The 20,842-nt window shown below is 37.7% G+C and overlaps 1 protein-coding gene across 1 annotated transcript in view; it reads right to left on the bottom strand.

Annotated features, from left to right (window-relative positions):
- Positions 1-993: 993 nt before the first annotated feature.
- The window catches only part of EIF2AK2 (eukaryotic translation initiation factor 2 alpha kinase 2), a 39,831-nt gene continuing 19,982 nt past the window's right edge, over positions 994-20,842 (bottom strand). The window contains exons 11-17 of the mRNA XM_081253752.1: positions 19,888-20,004; positions 18,247-18,427; positions 14,693-14,821; positions 9,175-9,279; positions 8,076-8,129; positions 7,864-7,997; positions 994-5,230 (exon numbers count right to left, since the gene is read on the bottom strand). Of these exons, the coding sequence (XP_081109878.1) occupies positions 7,875-7,997; positions 8,076-8,129; positions 9,175-9,279; positions 14,693-14,821; positions 18,247-18,427; positions 19,888-20,004 (709 nt within the window). The 3' untranslated portion in view covers positions 994-5,230; positions 7,864-7,874. The remainder of the gene's footprint in view (positions 5,231-7,863; positions 7,998-8,075; positions 8,130-9,174; positions 9,280-14,692; positions 14,822-18,246; positions 18,428-19,887; positions 20,005-20,842) is intronic.

The raw sequence follows: 20,842 nt of genomic DNA, 5'->3' as shown, positions 1-20,842 counted from the left end.
GGAGATTCTGATGTAATTGGTCACTGTGGCCTGTGTATCACTACCCTTGATTCTAAAATGCAGCAGAGGGACTTCCTTGTGGCGCAGTGGATAAGACTCCATGCTCCCAATACAGGGGCCCGGGGTTAGAGCCCTGGACAGGAAACTAGATAACACACACATGCCGCAACTGAGAGTTTACATGCCACAACTAAGGAGGCTGCCTGCCTCAACTAAGATCCCATGCAATCAAATAAATAAATAAATAAAAATAAAATGCAGCAGAGCTTGAAAACATAGTTAACTTCTGGGCCTCAGTTCTTCATCTAGAAACTGAATTATGATTTTTATGAATATAAATACATATATAAAATATTGGAGCTTATATAGTTGGATAAAACTGTTTGATAGTTACTTTTTTCATTTAAAAAATCGTAACATTGTATTAACAGATAAAACAAAGTATATCTTCTTGGAATTATAGTCACATCCTTTCCTGTCATTTCAGCCAACAAACCAACATTCATTTGGACAGACCCAACGCCATGTGGATAATTTCAGACAGAATGGAGTTAGGAACTGGCTTCCTTTTCTCCTCTTACTGACTGTAAGGCAACCTGCCCAGTGGCCTAGAGTATTTTGAATATGTCTGTGAACAAATATGCTGTGAATGTAGGAATAACCTTGATGGAACCCATAAGTCCACCAGAGTTGTGGTCTGCATTTCCAGGCCAGAGGCCAGAAATTTACTTGTTGTCATTTACTTTTGTTTATATTGTACTATGTTTATTTTCAGAGACCTATCTAGAATTTCTAAAATGTTTCATTTTCCTACTTATAAACCCAAAATACTGGAGCTTTTAAAATTCAAAATAAATAGACTTTAATATACTGAATTGGTTTACCATACCCACCTTTACTTTAAGTGTTATTTATCAACATTTAATTGTTGAAATTTTACAGTGAACATTATTATTATTTAGTATTAGATACATTTTGCAGGATCAAGTATATGAAATTCTTAACACTTTTATTCCCTACTAATTCAAAAGCACTTATAGAGTTCCTGCTTAAGTGCAGGGTAATACACTTGCTGCCTTGGGGCAAATCAAAATGAGAGAGCCTGCCTCTGCTTTCCAGAAATTTACGAGGGAAACACCCATGCAGGAATAACTGAGCTCCAAAGCAAACTGGTAGGTACAATACTGAAGAACTAAATAACTGATGTATTAGGGAGAAGTTTTATTCCAAGTGGGAGATGGTAGAACACTATGGTAGCAGCACTGAATTTGGGCTTTGAACATAGCTTTGATACGCAGTTATGAGGAAGGAGTTACAATATGACCCAGCATTTCCACTCTTAAGTTATACCCAAGAGAAATGGAACTGTGTCCAGATAAAACTCATACACCAATATTCATTGCAACATTATTCATACTAGCCAGAAAGTAGAAACCCAAATGTCCATCAGCTGATGAATAGGTGAATAAAATGTGATATATCCATATAATTGAATATCATTTGGCAATAAAAGGGAAAGGAATTTCCATCCATGCTATACCACAGAAGAAAACATACTAAGTGAAAAAGACCACATACTGTATGATTCCATTTAAACAAAATGTCCAGAATAGGCAAGTCTATGGAGATAGAAAGTAGATTAGTGGTTGCCTAGAGTTGGAGGAAGATGAGGAATGGCTGCTAATGGGTACAGGGTTTCTTTTTGGGGTGACAAAAATGTTTTAAAATTGATTGTGGTGATGGTTGCACAACTCTGAATATACTAAATACCATTGAACTGTATACTTTAAATGGGGTGAATTTTATGGTATGTGAATTATGTCTCAATAAAGCTGTTATTTAAAAAAAGATTGAAGGGAATTTCAGGTAGAAACCGTAGCCGAGAGCCATTGAGCACAAAAGCCTATTGAGGTGACCCTGAGCAGACCTGTGTGGCTGGGGCCTATTCAGGTAATGCTGAACGTGGGATGCAGAACGGGACCCCCCAGAGGAGTGCAGCCCTGCCAACACTTTGACTTGAGCCCAGTGAAACCCATTTCACACTTCAGGCCTCCTGAACTGTAAGAGAATAAATGTGTGTCATTTTCAGTCATCAGTTTTGTGGTCATTGGTTACAGCAGCCCTAGGAAACCAATACAGGTCTCAATCAAACTGACCCCTCAAGAGCCACACATATTTGAGAGAGATTTGATTTGCCTCAGAGTTTTACCCATTACACGGTTTTTAGTCAGAGTGTAAGCCAATAGTGGGGCCTCTGTACATCTATCAACTGTAGGCCCTGCATCTGTGACCATCCTGAAGACATGTCATGACTGGGATAGCTCACGATCACAGACGTAGAATCACAGACATTAGGGAGTGGATTGACATTTAGATATAAAGAGTAAATGTCTAAATGGAGGTGTCTGCTGTGCTTTTGTTTCTGAGCCCTCTCCTCTATGTAATCTCTCCCTGGGCAATCCCTTGGATTCAAAGTTAAGCATCAGGGCTTACTTCCAGATAACATACACATCTCTTCTGTGTATGATTCCAGTTCACCCCTTCTCTCAAGTTCCTCTCCTGCATTTCCTAGAGTCCACTCTACACCCTCCCCTGAATATATGGCAGGACCTCCAACTTGGCATCTCCAAATGAGATCCAGTGTTTTACCTCCCAAATCTGCTCCCCCTCAGCATGCTGACATGTGAAAAGTGGCCCCACTATTGGCTTAAATTCTAACTAAAAACTGTGATAGGTAACAGCGTGAGCCAAAATATCTCTGAAATATGCATGGCTCCTTGACGGGGTTAACTTGATTGAGATTTGTACCTTCTCTAAGGGCATCATACTCCTGGCACTCACCATCCAACCGACCTAGAGGTAATCTCTGATGCTTACATTTCCCTGAATCCTCACATGCAGTTAGTTGCCAGCTCCTCTTGGTCTGTCCCCTCCTACTGTTCAGGCCCTCTTAGCCTCTCGGACTTCTGACCTTTCAAATATAGTCTTTTCCTGCTCTAACCCAGTCTAAACACTTTCAAAGTATAGGTTGGATCACACTCCTGCCTTAAAAAAAACCCTCTGTGTCACCTTTGGACGTTGCTGGGATGCCACTTCATTCTAAAAATAAATATTTATCCCATCTGTCCCATTCAACTTTAGGGAAAGTTCTTCATAGAAGAATCACAGATGATAAATGTGAGAGGTTTGATAGAATCCGAAAATCACTATTTTGCAACCCCTAATGAAATAATGGATCCAGGCAATAATCATCAATGGCTGCTAACACCATTAGGTGAAAGATTGACAAGGAAGATTGATCGTAGTAGATGACACCATCTACACAAGCCACCGACCAAACTTAAAATCACCGAAAGCAGAACAACCAGACATCATGCTCCTCCGGGAGTGAAGCAAAAGAAGGTATATAGTACTCACCTAGGGAGTATTCTCAGAAAAAAATTTCAGAACAGAATCAAATCAAGTTTCTAGATCTAACTAGACACCATGGGGATACCATCAGCCAAATCCTAAGTGAAGGAAATTCTGTAGGATATATGACCTATTCCTTCCTCAAATAAATGGCAAGAGGAAAGAAATTAAAAACGAGGTGAATGTTATAGAGTAAAAGAGACATACCAACTAAATGAAATGTTGGATCCTGATTTAAACACTCTACAGAAAGACATTTTTGAGATAGGAAAACTCAATACAGGCTGATTATTACATGATAGTTAAGAAAATCTTATTAATTTTGTTGAGTGACAATGATATCATGGTTTGGTTAAAATTAAAAAGATCTAATCTGTTAGAAATACATCTTTAAGTATTTACAAGTGAAATGATAAAATGCCTGAAATTTAAAATCCTCCAGCAAAAGACATTTTTTAAAAGGAAGGGGTAAATGAAACAGGAAAGACAGAATATTGATAGCTATTGAAGCTGGATAATGAGTACATAGAATTTCATTATTCTTATCTCTGTTTTTGTGTATGTTTTAACATAAAAATGTATTAAAAATATGAATAATATTGAAATTATTCCATATTCATAATGAAAAAGTTAGCATGCCAAGAACCTCAAGCTATGCTGAACACTCAAGTAGGAAATAGATGCTATGAGTGTCTCTCTCAGGTAGGTACACTGGATGATGGAGTCTGGGGAAAGCTTGCTTTTAGACTTCTAAACATTTCATACATAGGTGTGCATGTATGTATATATGTGTGTATACACGTGTATGTACACGCAAGTCTGACTTCATAGACACGCAACCTGTGTGGTTGCGTAAGGCCCCATGTTAATTTTTGAACAAGGGCCTCACATTTTCATTTTGCATTGGGTCCCACAAATTATATAGCTGGCCATACACAGAAACACACACACTTATATATGTATATGTGTATTTATACTAAATATACCTAACACAAATAACATACATGCTCTGAGTAAGTTACATATATATGTACTTATGTTAAATACGTGCACATTTAATAAAAAATATATGTATGGTTAGTAATAAAAATTTCCTATAAGTTCTTTTTCTAGGGAAGCAGCTAGGTCACAATAGCTCTTCAAAATCTCTGCATGGGGCTTCCCTGGTGGCGCAGTGGTTGAGAGTCTGCCTGCCGATGCAGGGGACACAGGTTTGTGCCCCGGTCCAGGAGAATCCCACATGCTGTGGAGCGGCTGGGCTCGTGAGCCATGGCCGCTGAGCCTGCGCGTCCGGAGCCTGTGCTCTGCAACATGAGAGGCCACAACAGTGAGAGGCCCGTGTACCGCAAAAAAAAAAAAAAAAAAAAAAAAAAATCTCTGCATGTATGTATGTTTTAATTATCAAATAAGGTCCCTGGCCTTTGCCCCTCTCCTCCTCTGATAAGAGGGTACTTTTTTTTTTTTAAACTTATTTAATTTTGGCCGCGTTGGGTCTTTGTTGCTGTGTGCAAGCTTCCTCTAGTTGCAGTGAGCAGGGGATACTCTTCATAGCGGTGTGCGGGCTTCTCATTGTGGTGGCTTCTCTTGTTGAGGAGCTTGGGCTCTAGGCGCGTGGGCTTCAGTAGTTATGGCACGCGGGCTCAGTAGTTGTGGCTCACAGGCTCTAAAGCACAGGCTCAGTAGTTGTGGTGCATGGGCTTACTTGCTCCACAGCATGTGGGATCTTCCCGAACCAGGGCTTGAACCCGTGTCCCCTGCACTGGCAGGCGGATTCTTAACCACTGCGCCACCAGGGAAGCCTGAGGATACTTTTTATTTACTATAGTTTTGAGGCTGAGAAAATATATACTCAAATAAATAAAATCAGCAAGGGATGCTTTATTTACTTAATAGTAGTAGAAATATTAAAGTGAGAGAAGGATATATAGAAGTATTCAATCACTATGTTGTACACTTGAAACTAATATTGCAAATCAACTATACTTAAATTTAAAAAATGAAAGAAGGTAAAAATAAGGCCACATTCACACTAATTTGTCACATTCATTGGTTTTTCTTTTGAGTTTAGCCGTATTCATCAAATCCAGATATTAGTTTCTTAAAAAAGATTTCTCTCCACCCAGAAAAATTTCAAACCTACAGAAAAGCTCCAAGAATAATACAAGAAACACTTCTATATTGTCCACCTAGATTTATCAATTTTTCAATTGTTAACATTTTGCCACATTTCCTCTCTTTCTATATATATATGTATTATATATATTATCTTTCTGTATATATATGTATTATCATTGATTTTTGCTGAACATTTGGAAGTTGCATATGTCATGCCACTTCACCCCTAAGTATTTCTGCATGCATTGCCTAGGAATAAGACATTTTCTGGCATGACCATAATATCATTATCACACCTAAGAAAATTATCAATTATTGTATAACATCATTTAATATGCAGTCTATATTCAAATGTTCTCAACTACCTGAAAAATGTCTTTTATAGCTATTTTCTGGGTTTTTCTTTCTTTCTTTTATTAATATCCAGTATACAATCAAGATTCAAGCATTGCATTTGGTCATTGCATGTCTCTAGTCTCTTTGTGTTTAGAAGAATTCCCCTACTTTTTTTTTTTCATGATACTGACTTTTTGAGAAATCCAAGTTAATTACCTTATCGAATGACTTCTTTCAGGATTTATCTAATCATTTCTTCATGATTAAATTCCAGTTAAACACTTTGGGCAAGAAAACTAAATAGGTGATAGTGTATAATTCTTATATCACATCAGGAGGGTCATGATGTTAGGTTCTTCCACTTTCGGTGATGCTAAATTTAATTACTTTATTATTGTGGTGATAAGATCTTTCCATTTTAAAGATACATTTTCCCCTTTGTAATATCATCTGTCAGACTATATTTAAATCCTTTTGAGGCTCCTGTTTCCCAACGCCTTTTCAACCAATAATTTTAGTATCCATTGATGACCCTTGCCTTAATCAAATACTGCATGGGAGTTGAAGACCATATTAAATGCTTTTAGTAACACTTTTTAGAAATTGCTATAAGCCTTCACAAAAATATTATCTATTACTATGATTTTTCTGCTAAGCCTAAATTTGGCTCATTTTTAAAATTGTAAAATTATATGACAATTCTAGAACGGCAGTTGGATGCTATAAAGCTTAAAGTAACCCTCAGCTTCTTCCAAGATACAGCTCATATTATTTTCCGGCATTCCCTACAGCAATTCAGGGAAACAAACTAGTATACCCAATGTTCCTCAAATCTATCTTTTCCAGAACGCATGCCATGCCCCTTGCCCATACTGCCCAAATGTTCTCCTCTCTATTCATCTAAATCCTTCACATACTTGGAAGTCTCACTGGAGTGTCACTTCTAAGCCCTGTGCCATGGTTCCTCAGCACAGAGTGATCTCACCCCTCCAGACTGATTGTTTTCTATGCTCAGCTACTGTCTTACAGCATAGTTATCATCTCTTTAAAGTGTCTGTTATAATAGGTACAAAATGTATTTAAGAGAAATAGAATAATTATGCAGTACACACTAGTGGACTCAACAGCCAGTGTAAGAAAAGAAAGTTAACTGTTACTTCAGAAGTCCATTTCTCCAATCACATCATTCCCATCCCTCCTCAGAGACAATCACTATCAGAATGTAATAATAGTTCTCAATCCTTTCCTTCCCTTTATTGTTTTACCACATTTGCTTGAATACCTAAGCACACATTTCACTTAGCATGTTCTTGAACTTTATACAGTATTTTGTGCAATCTGCTTTGTTTGCTTAATATTATGTTCCTGAGAGATGTGGCACGTTAGTGCATTTAGCTGTAATTCCTTCATTTTCACTATAAAACACTATATAGTATTCCAGTGTGTGAATACAATTTATGTATCCATTCTTCTTCTGGTGCACATTAGCGCTGTTTCCTGTTCCTTTGACTATAATAAACGGCATTTCTATGAACATTCCTGTGCACATGTATGTAGCAATGGAATTGATGGCTTTTCAGGAATGGCAATATACATTTAACTTTGCTAGATGATACCAAATTGCTTTCCAAAGTGATTATACTTATCTTTTCATGGTTACCATATTTCTCCAGCTGGATTGTTAGCTATTTTGGACAGAGATAGATCTTATATCTTTCTGGCCTAGAAACAGCAGGCATTTAATAAATAGTCATTCATTAATTGATTAACTAATTGGTATTAAAAAGAAAATTTGAGGCATTTTCCCTCCATCCTCATAATAAGGAGATGAGCAAGGGGAAGGCAAATGTAAGAATGTTTTTGAAGTAAGAAAAAATGCAAACCTTTCTGCAAATGTGGCAAAAAATTAAGGGAGAAAGGAAAATAGAAGATAAATACCATTAATATTCCCAAGCAGACTTTAGACAGTTATAGGAAAATGGAGTATCAGAAGAAGGATACTTTTTAAGTATCTAACATGTATTTCGTTCCTTTTTCTCTGCAATATTATTCCACTCCTTCAAAGTCTTCAGTATTTCCAATGTGTTAGGTCGTTTCTTGGGATCATTTGAGAGTAATTTCTGGAGAAGATTTTTCTGTAATGATAGTAAGAGTCAATACTAGGAAATAAAACATTGCAATAAATAAAATTCCGATTATTTTTAAGTGCTTACTTCTTTGTTGTCAAATACACCTGAGAAGATGCCATCCCTTAGATTTTCAAAAAGCTAAAAATTAAACATATATATTCATTAGTAAATTATTCACTTTGGAGCACTAAAGTTGGGGATACTCTAAATCTGGGATATTTCTAGATCTTTGGAAAATCTCTTTAGCCAAGAAGCAAGCAGGAATCCTCTCCTCCACCCACCCCAGGTTATAACCATCCTGAACATTACAGCATGTTGAAGTGTTAAGAGCATCATATGAATTATCACCCTTCATCCTTTTTGGAACCCTATGCAATAGGTATTTTCATTATCCCTGTTTTACAGAGAAGAAGGCTGTCGAATCCAGGTGAGTCCCTTTTACTGAGCTTCAGACTAGGATATCCAGTTGCATGCAGTCTTCAGTGGCTCCCTGCTGCCTCCACAAGAAAGTCCATATTCTTGCCTTAATTTAGCCCCAATATATCTTTCCAGTACCATCAACCACTACTTCCTTGACTTATATACTCCAATAAAAGTGACACCGGCCAGCTATTCCCAAACACACTTTTCACATTCCTATCTCCACATGGCCTTCTTTCCAATCTGGACTATTAGAAGTCAACCAGTCCTTCAGAGCTCAATTTAAATGTCTCCATGAAACCTAAATCCCTACAGCTGGCAAGACCTCCCTCCTAGCTGTTTCCATTAGACTTCATGCCTCCTCCTAAAACATTTACAGCATTGTCTTATGTTACCTTTCCTCCTAGAATATAAGCTCCCTGAGAACAAGGCTTATTTATTTTCATAACCCTTGGAGCACGCAGCACAGGGTCTTATGCAAAGCAGGCAATCAAAACAATTTTACAGAGTGACTCAATTAGGAAGAAACAGCTACAGTTTTATGAGATGTACACACCTTCCAAAGAAGACCAAAGTTTTTGATCTTTAACAAAAACTACTGGTTGCCCAAACATGAAAGGGATAAAAATTCATATTTCATTTGCAGTCAGCACTAATATGCTCTAGCCCATCCTCATGTGAAGGCAATAACTGTCTGCAAAAGCACTTTGGACATGACAGCCAATAATATTTGTTGCTTAATTCTTTCTGTGAGATTATTTACCTTCACTGTTTCTGTCAAAGTGGAACATATGTGAAGAAGTTCTGCAAGAATTAGCCCCAAAGCAAAGATGTCCACTTCATTTCCATAGTCTTCCACAGAAGAAATCTGAAGAAGCAAAAGTATATTTACAATTGTGACTCATCTGATATAAACAACCAAGCCTTCTAAAGCCAAAAAAGTTATCTGACCAAAATGTATCACACAACAATGTATGTTTATTAGCAAGATGTGTGGAGTCTGACTGCCCAGGTTCAAATCTCTGTCACTAAATAGTTGAATCACCATCAATGTGGGAATAATCTCAACCATAAAATGGAGATAACAATAGTTTTAACCTCGTAGCTTAACTGCAGGGTTAGACGAGACGAGCAGGTGAAGCAGTTAAAATCGTGCCCAGTAAATCAGCTGTATGCAAATGTTCATAGCAGATTTATTCATAATATTCCACAACTGGAAGCAATCCAAATGTCTATCAACAGAAGAATGGATGAACAAATTGTGGTATATTCATACAACAGAATAGTATTCAGCCACAAAAAAGAATCTGCTGATATAAGCAACAACTAAAGGTTCTCCAACAGACATTACTTTCAGTGAAATAATCAAATACAAAAGAGTACATCCTGGGGCTTCCCTGGTGGCACAGTGGTTGAGAGTCCGCCTGCCGATGCAAGGGACATGGGTTCGTGCGCCGGTCCGGGAAGATCCCACATGCCGCAAAGCGGCTGGGCCCATGAGCCATGGCCACTGAGCCTGCGCGTCCAGAGCCTGTGCTCCGCAACGGGAGAGGCCACAACAGTGAGAGGCCCGCGAACCACAAAAAAAAAAAAAAAAAAAAAGTACATACTATATGATTCCGTCCTTATGAAGCTCAAGAACAGGGAAGACTAGTCTATGGTGACAGAAGTCAGAGCACTGGTTGCCTCTGGGCAGTGGAGAGGAGTGACTGACTGGAAAGGGGTCTAAGGGAATACTCTAGGGTGAGGAAAATGTTCTACATTTTCATAGGCTTGTAGGTTTCACAGGTCTATGCCTTTGTCAAAACTAAAAAAAAATGTACATTTAATATCTGTGCATTTTATGGTGTATAAATTATTCCTCAATAAAATGTGACAATATAGGATGCAGGAGGTATTTAAGAGAGTGGGAGTTAAAAGGGAGCTGTTATTCCCCTACTGTCTTCTACCTTCACACTTTGCAAAAAACTTATGTTTTTATGCTGAATAGTCAGTCCCCAAAGGAAGAGGTGTGTTCCTTCTTCATTCTAGACTCTCAAACCATCAGATGGCTCAGTGTATTTTTTCTTAGATGACAAAATAATAGGGGTATTTTGAAAGATATATTACCTTTCAGTAAAAAATCATCTTTAAAGGGCATTTATAAAAAAAAAAAAAGATAGGACAAACAACCCCAAAAGATGAAAATAAACAGTAAGCAATCAACCAAAAAAACAAACAAAACAAAACAAAACAAACCCACCTACTAGAGTAATAAGTCTATATATAAGCCAAACATTCATGAATTGATAGCTGTACAACCATATTCATAGCAGCAATACAGTGATACTCAAAGTAGCTAAAAGGTAGAAGCAACCCTAATATCCATCGATGCGAGAGGTTAACATAGTGTGATATATCCATACAATGGAATACTCTTCAGCCTTAAAAAGGAAGGAAATTCTGACATACGCTACAACATAGATGAATCTTGAGGATATTATGCCGAGTGAAATAACTCAGAAAAGGACCAACACTGTGTGATTCCACTTATAAGAGGTCCTTAGAGTATCCAAATTCATAGAGAAAGTAGAATGGTGGCTGCCTGGGGCTGGGAAAGAGGGGAATGGAGAGCTATTCAATGGGTCCAGAGTTTCAGTTTGGCAAGGTGAAAAGTTCTGTGGATGGATGGTAGTAATTGTAGCACAACAGTGTGAATGTACTTAATGCCACTGAATTGGACACTTAAAACTGGTAAAGATGGTAAATTTTATGTTATGTGTATTTTACCACAATTAAAAATAAATATATTTTAAAAATCAACAGCCTCATTAATAACCAATAAGATACAAGGAATCCCATTTTAATAGCAAGACACGATACATATCCAGGGAAAAGCTTTAAAAATATGAGCAATCTTCACAAAGAAAAAACAAATTTTCATTGAATATTTTCATTGAAGAATATAAAAGTGGCCTTGAGGTAGAATATATTATTGCTCCCAATTGTGCACTGGCCTCCCAGAGAGAGCATGACACTTCCCCACCATGTGTTTGTCTTGAGCTGGCCAATTTGCTCCGGGCAATGACTTTTAGTGATGTATGCCACTGAGGAGCAGAATCTTAAAAGCCATCACAAGGTTCTGACACTGCTTTCTGCAGTGAGGACAGCAATACCCAGATAGGGTTCTTCCTTCAGCCTGGGTTCTAGAATGAAGGAGACACGTGGGGCAAAACTGGGCCAAGACTGCAGCCATCACACCACGTGAGCAAGAAATAAACCTCTGGTGTTGTGTATGCCACTAGGAAATCAGTGTCATTTGTTACCATAGCATAGCCTGGCAAAAGCTGACTGAGGAGGATTTGAATAATGGGAGAAATATACCAATTTCTTAGAGACTTCTTGGAGAAGAAGTCTCAAATATATAAGGATGTCAATTCCCCTCAATTGAATCCTTAAATATAATGCAATTGCTATCAAAACATCAACACCAGTTGTGGAACATGACAAACTGGTTCTACAGTTTATTTGGAATAGTAAATGTGAACACTAAGAACATTTTTTTCTTCCAGTTTCATTGAGATATAATTGACCTACAGTACTGTATAAGCTTAAGGTAGAACATTTTTTAATTGAAGAATAATGTCCTGATATCTATCAGGACATTATATAATGTTATAATAATTTTATAATGCTAAAATATAAAACATTTTATAATGCTATAATAATCAAACAGGATGATATTAAAGAGGAAAAACATTAAATAAATCAACTGGACAGAATAGAGTCCGGAAACAGATCCATAAGTGTGTGGGAATTTCATGTATGATAAAACAGCATATTTATATTGTGTTAAATATATATATAAAATTTACCGTTTTAACCATTTCCATTTGTACAATTTAGTGGCATTGCCTTCACAATGTTGCATAATCATCACCACTATCTATCTCCAGAAATTTTTTCATCATCCCAAACAGAAAATGTACCCATTAAACAACAACGTCCCATTCCTCTCTCCCCTCAGCCCCTAGTAACCTCTGTTCTACTTCTTGTCTCTACAAATTTTCCTTAAAAGAATATTTTAGATCATTAACAATTTGATACATGGTGATGGGGCAGTTTCATACCCACATGGGGAAAATCAAGTTATACTCCTTCATATATATACAAAAATTAATTCAGCTAAAGTGTCAATAAAAACACGAAATATTTTTATAATCTTGTGGTAGGAAGGACCTCCAAATTAAAAACGATTAACCCAGAAGCCATAAAGAAAGTATTGAGGGACTTCCCTGGTGGCACAGTGGTTAAGAATCCGCCTGCCAATGCAGGGGACACAGGTTTGATCCCTGGTCCAGGAAGATCCCACATGCCATGGAGCAATGAAGCCCGTGCGCCACAACTACTGAGCCTGAGCTCTAGAGCCTGCGAGCCACAACTACTGAGCCCGTGTATCACAACTACTGAACCCCACGTGCCTAGAGCCCATGCTCCGCAATGAGAAGCCACCGCAATGAGAAGCCCACACACCACAATGAAGAGCAGCCCCCGCTCGCCGCAACTAGAGAAAGCCCGCGCGCAGCAACGAAGACCCAACGCAGCCAAAAAAAAAAAAAAAAAAAAAGATCAAGCTACACCTCATTCATCTCAGTGACCAAAAACCAAACCAAAACAAAAAACCATCGTTAGCAAAATCAGTCCTCCCTGCTACACCTCATAGCAATTTGTTGGCACTTTTCTTAGAATTCTTACCCATGTACTATTATTTTAGGTTTGTTTTTCCTTTATCTCTGTCCTGTTAAACTATAATCCTCATGACAGCAAGGATAGTGTCTAACTCACTTTCTTATCTTTAGATGCCTGTTCTGTGCCTTTCACAAAATAGATGCTCAGTAGAGCAATGGTGAATTAAAATGTTTCAAAATTACTGTATATATTAATGAAATTTGGTTTTCTGCAATTCCATTGTATTTATGCTTCTATTCCTATCTATTAGCAAAGATAATCAAGGACCTTCAGCATCAAAGAATGGGCAGGCTGCTACTTTATAACTTAGCTAAACAAAGCTTTGGATATCTGGGAATTTATGATTTAAATAAAGACTGGGTTATTATGTTTTGATTCAAATTTGTTATATTTAGTTTTCTGTTTTGAGACATATTTTGGCATTTTTAAGAAGGTGCAATTTTTTAAATGGAATTTTAAGTGTATTTTTTTATAAATTTATTTTTATTGCTACTTCTAACATACTGTGAATTTTATACCCAGATCAAAGACTAGGTGCCTTTTCATCCAAATGGAATACTGTGATAAAGGGACATTGGAGCAATGGATTGACAGTAGAAGACAGCCTGCAGTCTGATAATTCCATAGTCTGACTGAGAGTGTGAGGGAGGAGGCAGCATTCTCGTACACATTAGTAGGAGAACATACTAGTCACCTGTTTTGAATGACAATTTCACAGCATGTATCAAGTTTTTTTGAATTTTTGTATTTTATCTATTTTTTATACAGAAGGTTCTTATTAGTTATCTATTTTATACATATTAGTATATACACGTCAATCCCAATCTCCCAGTTCATCCCACCCCCGCCACTTTCCCCCCTTGGTGTCCATATGTTTGTTCTCTACATCGGTGTCTCTATTTCTGCCCTGCAAACTGGTTCATCTGTACCATTTTTCCAGGTTCCACATATATGCGTTAATAGTATGTATCAACTTAGAACTGCACCTGTCATTCTAGTCAACAATTTCACTTCAAAGAATCTATCATGGATTATTATCAAAATATTTGTTTTTAGACTCAAAGATAAGGAGGAAGACACATAACAAGTCTATAAATGTAAAAAGTTGGAAACAACCTAAATAAATGCCCATCAATAAGGCAATAGTTAAATGAGTGCCGCTACATCTATACTTTGGCATACAATACACTTGTTAAAAATAATGTGTCAAATCTATTTGTACAGCTATGGAAAGATTATGATACACTGTTGAGTAAAAGAAAATTAAGTCACAAAATAACATTATAGTATCTTGTAAAATGTATTTATGTATGTTTTTGTGTAAAAAGTCTCTGTAAATATATATTTGTATCTGTATATTTTTTATAATGATCTAAAAGGATAAACCACAAACTCTAGTGAGAAGAGTAGAAAGGAAGGGTAAGGAGAGTTTTCCATTTTTATTCTATTTACTTCTGTACTGTTTTAATTTTATGAGAGGTGCCTATTATTATTATAGTTAAAAAAATGAAAGAGATAAAAATATATATCAACAGAAAGGAAGGGGAACTCACCTGTTCTGGGCTCATGTATCGCTTAGTTCCCTGTTTACTTGTCCGCGCTTCATCATTTTTCAGGTATGTTACAAGTCCAAAGTCTCCAATCTTTATTTTGTTCATACCTACTAAAAATATATTACTTGGCTACAGAAAAAAAATTGTAACATGTAAGTACCAATTTGACAGACTTTTATCACACACCCAAATCATATTTAGTAACAGCTATTTTTATATTTACTTATAAGGCATTTACTCTTACATAGGTAAGCCCAAAACAGGAAATTTATTATTATCAGTCTTTAAAATGCTAGCTGAGGAAGTAAGGACTTTTTGGTTGAGAGCAGAGAAGGCTTGGGGCATAGCTGCCTTCAAATATCTGAAGATAAGTAGAAGGTGGATTCACTCTGCCTGGTCCCAGGGGACAGATCCAGGACTAGAGGATGAAAACAACCACAAGATTTGCCTTAATATATCCTGATATACTAATCGTGTGGTCCAAAGAATGGGAGTTAGGAAGTTCCCTATCCTACAAAGTATTCAAGACAGTGCTGGACGCCCTCTTGGTGGAAACGTTGCAAATATGAGTCCAGAATTTGATGGGGATTGAAGTAGACACCCTTGAGATCCTTTCTAATTTTGAGATTCTCAGAATGAGTTCATTCCCAATAATGCTGCAGAATATCATATGCAGAATTTCCCCTGGGGGCTTCCATTACATCTATTTCTCTAGGCGTCTGACAACTTCTTCACAAACATAGCCCATCTTTTTTTTTTTTTTAAATATCTTTGAATTGATACAGCCACTATGGAGAACAGTATGCAGGTTCCCCCTCTATCTTTGAAGGCATATCAAGTTAACTGGAAGCTAATGACTAGCACTGAAATATTTTTTTCCATGTAATTCTTTAAGCAGAATGAAAAAAAAAAAAAAGGAATGGAAGAACCGTATGACAATCCACAACTTTGTAGAAGGTATTGACCAATATTCTAAAGACCATGAAAACATGAAGGTTGTTGATGAGGAAATTAATATTTTGCCATTTTTGAGAAAGCTACTTTCAATGCAATGTTGGGCTACCCACACACACACACAGACTCAAGGAGACAACACTTAGGAGAGGGCCTAGTAAAGAAACTGAAAGAGAAGAGACCATAAGCCCAAGCAGGTTGAAAGAGCAGCTTCCAAGAACCAGCCTGAAAAGGCCCATGCAGAAATCAGCAGTTAGATTAGAACAATTAATGGTTAGATTGGAACCTACCACCAGTAACATGGACGGAAACCTGTAGACATGTGGGGATGTAGAGAGAAAATGTGCCTCTGCTGTATTCAAGTTACAGTGTAGGAAGATGTTGTGTTTGCAAGTACAACTGCTGGTCCCACACAAGGCTACAGCCTGGCTCTGAGAAATAGGAGGTTGTATTTACGAAACTGTCTAAATATATAAGCTGGATGGGACTGTCTAGTAAAAATATTAGATTGCTTGTTTATAGTTCATTAAAAAGAAAAAAAACATGATGCCACATTTTGTCTAATCAATTATGGTATGACTAGGCAAAATGTTGGATGGTAGAACATAAAAAAGGGTGCGAAAAAAAAAAAGGGTGCCAACTGGGAATTCCCTGGTGGTTCAGTGGTTAGGGCTCTGAGCTTCCACTGCAGGAGGCCCAGTTTAGATCCCTTGTTGGGGAACTAAGATCCCATAAGCCGCAAGGTGTGGCAAAAAAAAAAAAAAGAAAAGGAGCAAACTTTATCCAGGAGGTACAGGAATAAGGGCTGAGGCTGACCGAGGGGCCTGGGCCGATTTGGGGACTGAACTCCTCAGGCCGTAAGCCCTCACTCCAGAAACCTCTGTGTCCATCACCAGCATTTTTGGTCTGGTTCTTAAGGTAAATGCTGGTTGACTTTATAGAATAGGGGCTTTATTGGGTACAGACCATTCTCTGGCAAAGCCACCAGTAGCAGGTATTTTGCAAAGCATCACAAAATAAGTTACACGCCTTTGTTTATATCTTCTCTCAGATATGAGAAAACAGTAACTGTAGCAGTGAAGCTAGGAAGTTGAAGAAGATGAAAGAAGGCTCAGTAGTATTAAAATTTGACCTTTGAGCACCTGCCGACATAGAGCAAACATTCTCTGCAGACACAAGAAAAGGTCACCCCCCGACACGGAGCACAAGCAGTGCGGAATACAGGAGGGAACTGGCACACCAGGTGGTGGGAGAAGGGAGCACCAATCAGAATTTCACTAACTCATCCTGACAAGGGTCTGGGAGGTAACACCCAAACTGCTGAGTAGAGGAAATGACTGTGTAAGTAGATAATTTATTTGCAAATGATTATATAAATAGATAATTGTGTTTAATTTCTTATTTAACTCTATGATTTATTTCGAAGTGTAGGTATAGCCATTCTAAATGTATCCTTTTGAACAGAGTCATTATATCATTCCAACTTCAAAGAACACCTTCAGATACTGTTCAAAAAAGATACTGGAACCAGGTAGACTCCTACATGAAGGTATCAGACATCCAGCCCCTGGGCAGACCAAGGATGCAATACCTCTTAAGGGCCATCTTTTTCTACCTAGGCCAAACAAACAACTATGTACATGGTTGCTTATTTTTCTCAAGGCACTTTTTGCTTTGTTTCTCATTCCTGGCTGTTTTAGACAGGTGGGGTAAGCAGAGAGCCAAGGTCCACATAGACAAGGTGCTTCTGCCTGATCCAGAGTGACTGGGAAAGGCTCATAAAGGAATTGGGACCAAAGGGGACAGGCAGAGAGTGTCCAATGCAAGAACAGGAGCAAAGATTCGGTGACAGGATTCAGCATGGCCAGTTTGTGATAAGCGTAGGCCAATCACAGGGAGTAGAGTATGGAGGAGAGGCTGAAAGCTCTTCTGTCTCTCTTCTTTCATTTTTGAGGAGGAAATGGGAAAACTGCTCAACTAGACCATAAAAGAAGCTAGGAAGCCAGAAGAAAATGTAATTACAAAGATATGCTACATGCTCCAAGGTTTGGATTACTGCAGTTTTCCAATCATGGGGCACAGATGTTTAACCAAATGCCAAGAAAATTCTAGACTCTGGACCTAGTGGCTGTGACTGCCCTCAAGAGTAATGACTGAAAGGTTAAGAGAACCATGTTCCCAAAGCCAGTTACCAGAGTCCCTTCTGCCTCTCAGACAAGCCTGAGAAGCAGCAGAGGCAGGGACAGAGCAGCCAGCTGGCTGTGCCAGTCACAATAATTATTTGCACCAATGTTCGGTATACTAAAGCTCTTAGTGTTTACAACTGGGGTGTGACTATCAGCCAGGATGACAAATAGAACCAGAAGTGAATGTGCTTCTTCCTGTGGAGCTCAGTGTCTCCATAAGTTTACAGCCCTGGAGACCTTCTGCGTGGTTCTATAGATTGGTATTTGGGGCAAGTGCTAGATCCATTCTAACTTTAGAGAATCAGAGATGTTATCTCCTCATGACTGTCAATCGATTCTAAAACTAAGGAAGATAGACTGTTAAATTAATAAATTATGTTTATCATTTCCTAACAAAGTACTTTTTCCACTTACCTTAAGGTCTCTATGAATTAACTGTTTTGAATGTATGTAATGCACTCCTTTTGTTATTTGTTCAAAGAATACCAAAGACAAACATTTGTCTTGTTCCTTGCCTCTTCTACTGTCAATCCATTGCTCCAATGTCCCTTTATCACAGTATTCCATTTGGATGAAAAGGCACCTAGTCTTTGATCTGGGTATAAAATTCACAGTATGTTAGAAGTAGCAATAAAAATAAATTTATAAAAAAATACACTTAAAATTCCATTTAAAAAATTGCACCTTCTTAAAAATGCCAAAATATGTCTCAAAACAGAAAACTAAATATAACAAATTTGAATCAAAACATAATAACCCAGTCTTTATTTAAATCATAAATTCCCAGATATCCAAAGCTTTGTTTAGCTAAGTTATAAAGTAGCAGCCTGCCCATTCTTTGATGCTGAAGGTCCTTGATTATCTTTGCTAATAGATAGGAATAGAAGCATAAATACAATGGAATTGCAGAAAACCAAATTTCATTAATATATACAGTAATTTTGAAACATTTTAATTCACCATTGCTCTACTGAGCATCTATTTTGTGAAAGGCACAGAACAGGCATCTAAAGATAAGAAAGTGAGTTAGACACTATCCTTGCTGTCATGAGGATTATAGTTTAACAGGACAGAGATAAAGGAAAAACAAACCTAAAATAATAGTACATGGGTAAGAATTCTAAGAAAAGTGCCAACAAATTGCTATGAGGTGTAGCAGGGAGGACTGATTTTGCTAACGATGGTTTTTTGTTTTGGTTTGGTTTTTGGTTTTTTTTCTGAACTAAGTTGGCCTCAATACTAATTTAAATTCTTTGAGCATATGTTGGCTAGAAAATAGAAAAAGGTAGCCAGGGATTTGCTGAAAGCTGAAGGCTGTATGCTGATGGTACTTCTGAAACCGATGATAAGGTTCTCAATTACATGGTGTGGAGATGGTGAATGAACAGGCCCACAGTGGCCTCAGGATTGTACTGAAAGGACTGTCTCCAGAAACACTGGGTGACTTTCCAAGGGAGGCGCCAGCTCTTTAAAACCCTTCAGTCCCTTTGCAGTGGCTTATTTGAGACAAAACGTCAGTAATGCAAGGTTTGAGGGGAGGGTGCCCCCATCACAGCTCAGGGTCTTGGAATTATTTTCACTGCCCACCACCTGACCATAAATGGTATAACTGCATTCAGAAGAGGCCCCTTGACTGCACCCTGCCAACCAGGTGAGAGGGACAGAAGAGGGCTGGCAGTGGAGGAAGGAGGGGAGCCTCCAAACACAGCATCTACAGCAAGTTCAAACCTTCTTCACAAGACTCCGTTTATGGCCTGGACTGAAGTCAGGGCACGTGAGCAAGCCTGTACCTTAAACAACAGAGTCAGGAAAGCTAAACCTGAGATTTCAAAAATCACAGAGGACAATTAAAAAAAGGTTTTTTAAAGCAAGTTTGGAGCAAGAAAAAGACTATTCATTGTCTCCTTACTTGTAGAATGGAGGCATAACAGTGTCTCAGTGTTTCTGGCTGTGACTATTAAATGTAATAATTAATGGCCTTACCCAGTGGCCCACACATAGTAAATGACTGTTTCCTCCATCCCATTATGACTATGGGAATTTCCTTTGAGTTACCTTGAAGAATTTATGCTTTGCTCAGGATCGTAATCAAGCCCGGCCCAACAACCGTGGTAGTGAACAATATTTGCATGATCAAGCACTGCCAAAGCTTTCACTTCACGCTCTACCTTCCTAGTTAAAAGAAACAGGGAACACAAAAGCGTCAGTATCCATCCCTGATAACAACAACAAAACACCTTGAGCAACAGGAGACAACTACCTATATTCCCTTATTAAACAGTCGTCATGGTTCCCACACTGAGTTTTAGAATGGAAGCCAGCGGTGCTCAAAAGGAAAGAGTGAACACACAGAAAAAACACAGCTGTTCTCACTCTCAACGTAAGAGAAAAAACAGTGACTTAATTATTCTAAACATCACAGTTTAAAAGTCATACGTAGCAGTCTGTGAACTGCCAGTGATGGAATTTTTTTTTTCTGGGGGGGAGCTAAAAAAAATCATCCACTATGTTTTATTTAGACGTGTTAAAATCACTTTGGATTTCATAAGCAAACCCCATTTGGGCAGCAGTGGTAGGTAACACAAGCAGCGTGAAGAACCTAATTCAGAATTTTCAGTGTGTGGCAAAAGTACACAAAGGGGGTGATCTATGCAGAGAGACTAAAATTTCATTGCACGATGTGGAAGCTTTACAGGGATGTGTAGTCAAGAGCTATGACAATTCTATGCCAAATGGAATAAATAAACTTGAGATTTCAAGGATGAGAAAATAAGCAAACATTTTATAATTTCTTTTTTTAATTTGAAAAGTTCTATAGGATGTAAAATTTATAAAAATAAAGAAAAAAATTACTCATATGTCAACACAATTCTAACATAATCATTTATTATTTTAAATTATTTCTCATAGTCTTTCTTCATATACATGTTTACATATTTGTAATTATAGGGTATATTTTTATACTATTTTTTCCATATAATGTATTAGCTTTAAAATTTTCCTGATTATT

Source organism: Mesoplodon bidens (assembly GCF_964165515.1).
Source record: "Mesoplodon bidens genome assembly, chromosome: 14".
Taxonomy (NCBI): Eukaryota; Metazoa; Chordata; class Mammalia; order Artiodactyla; family Ziphiidae; genus Mesoplodon; species Mesoplodon bidens.
This window is presented reverse-complemented; position numbering and strand designations above follow the sequence as displayed.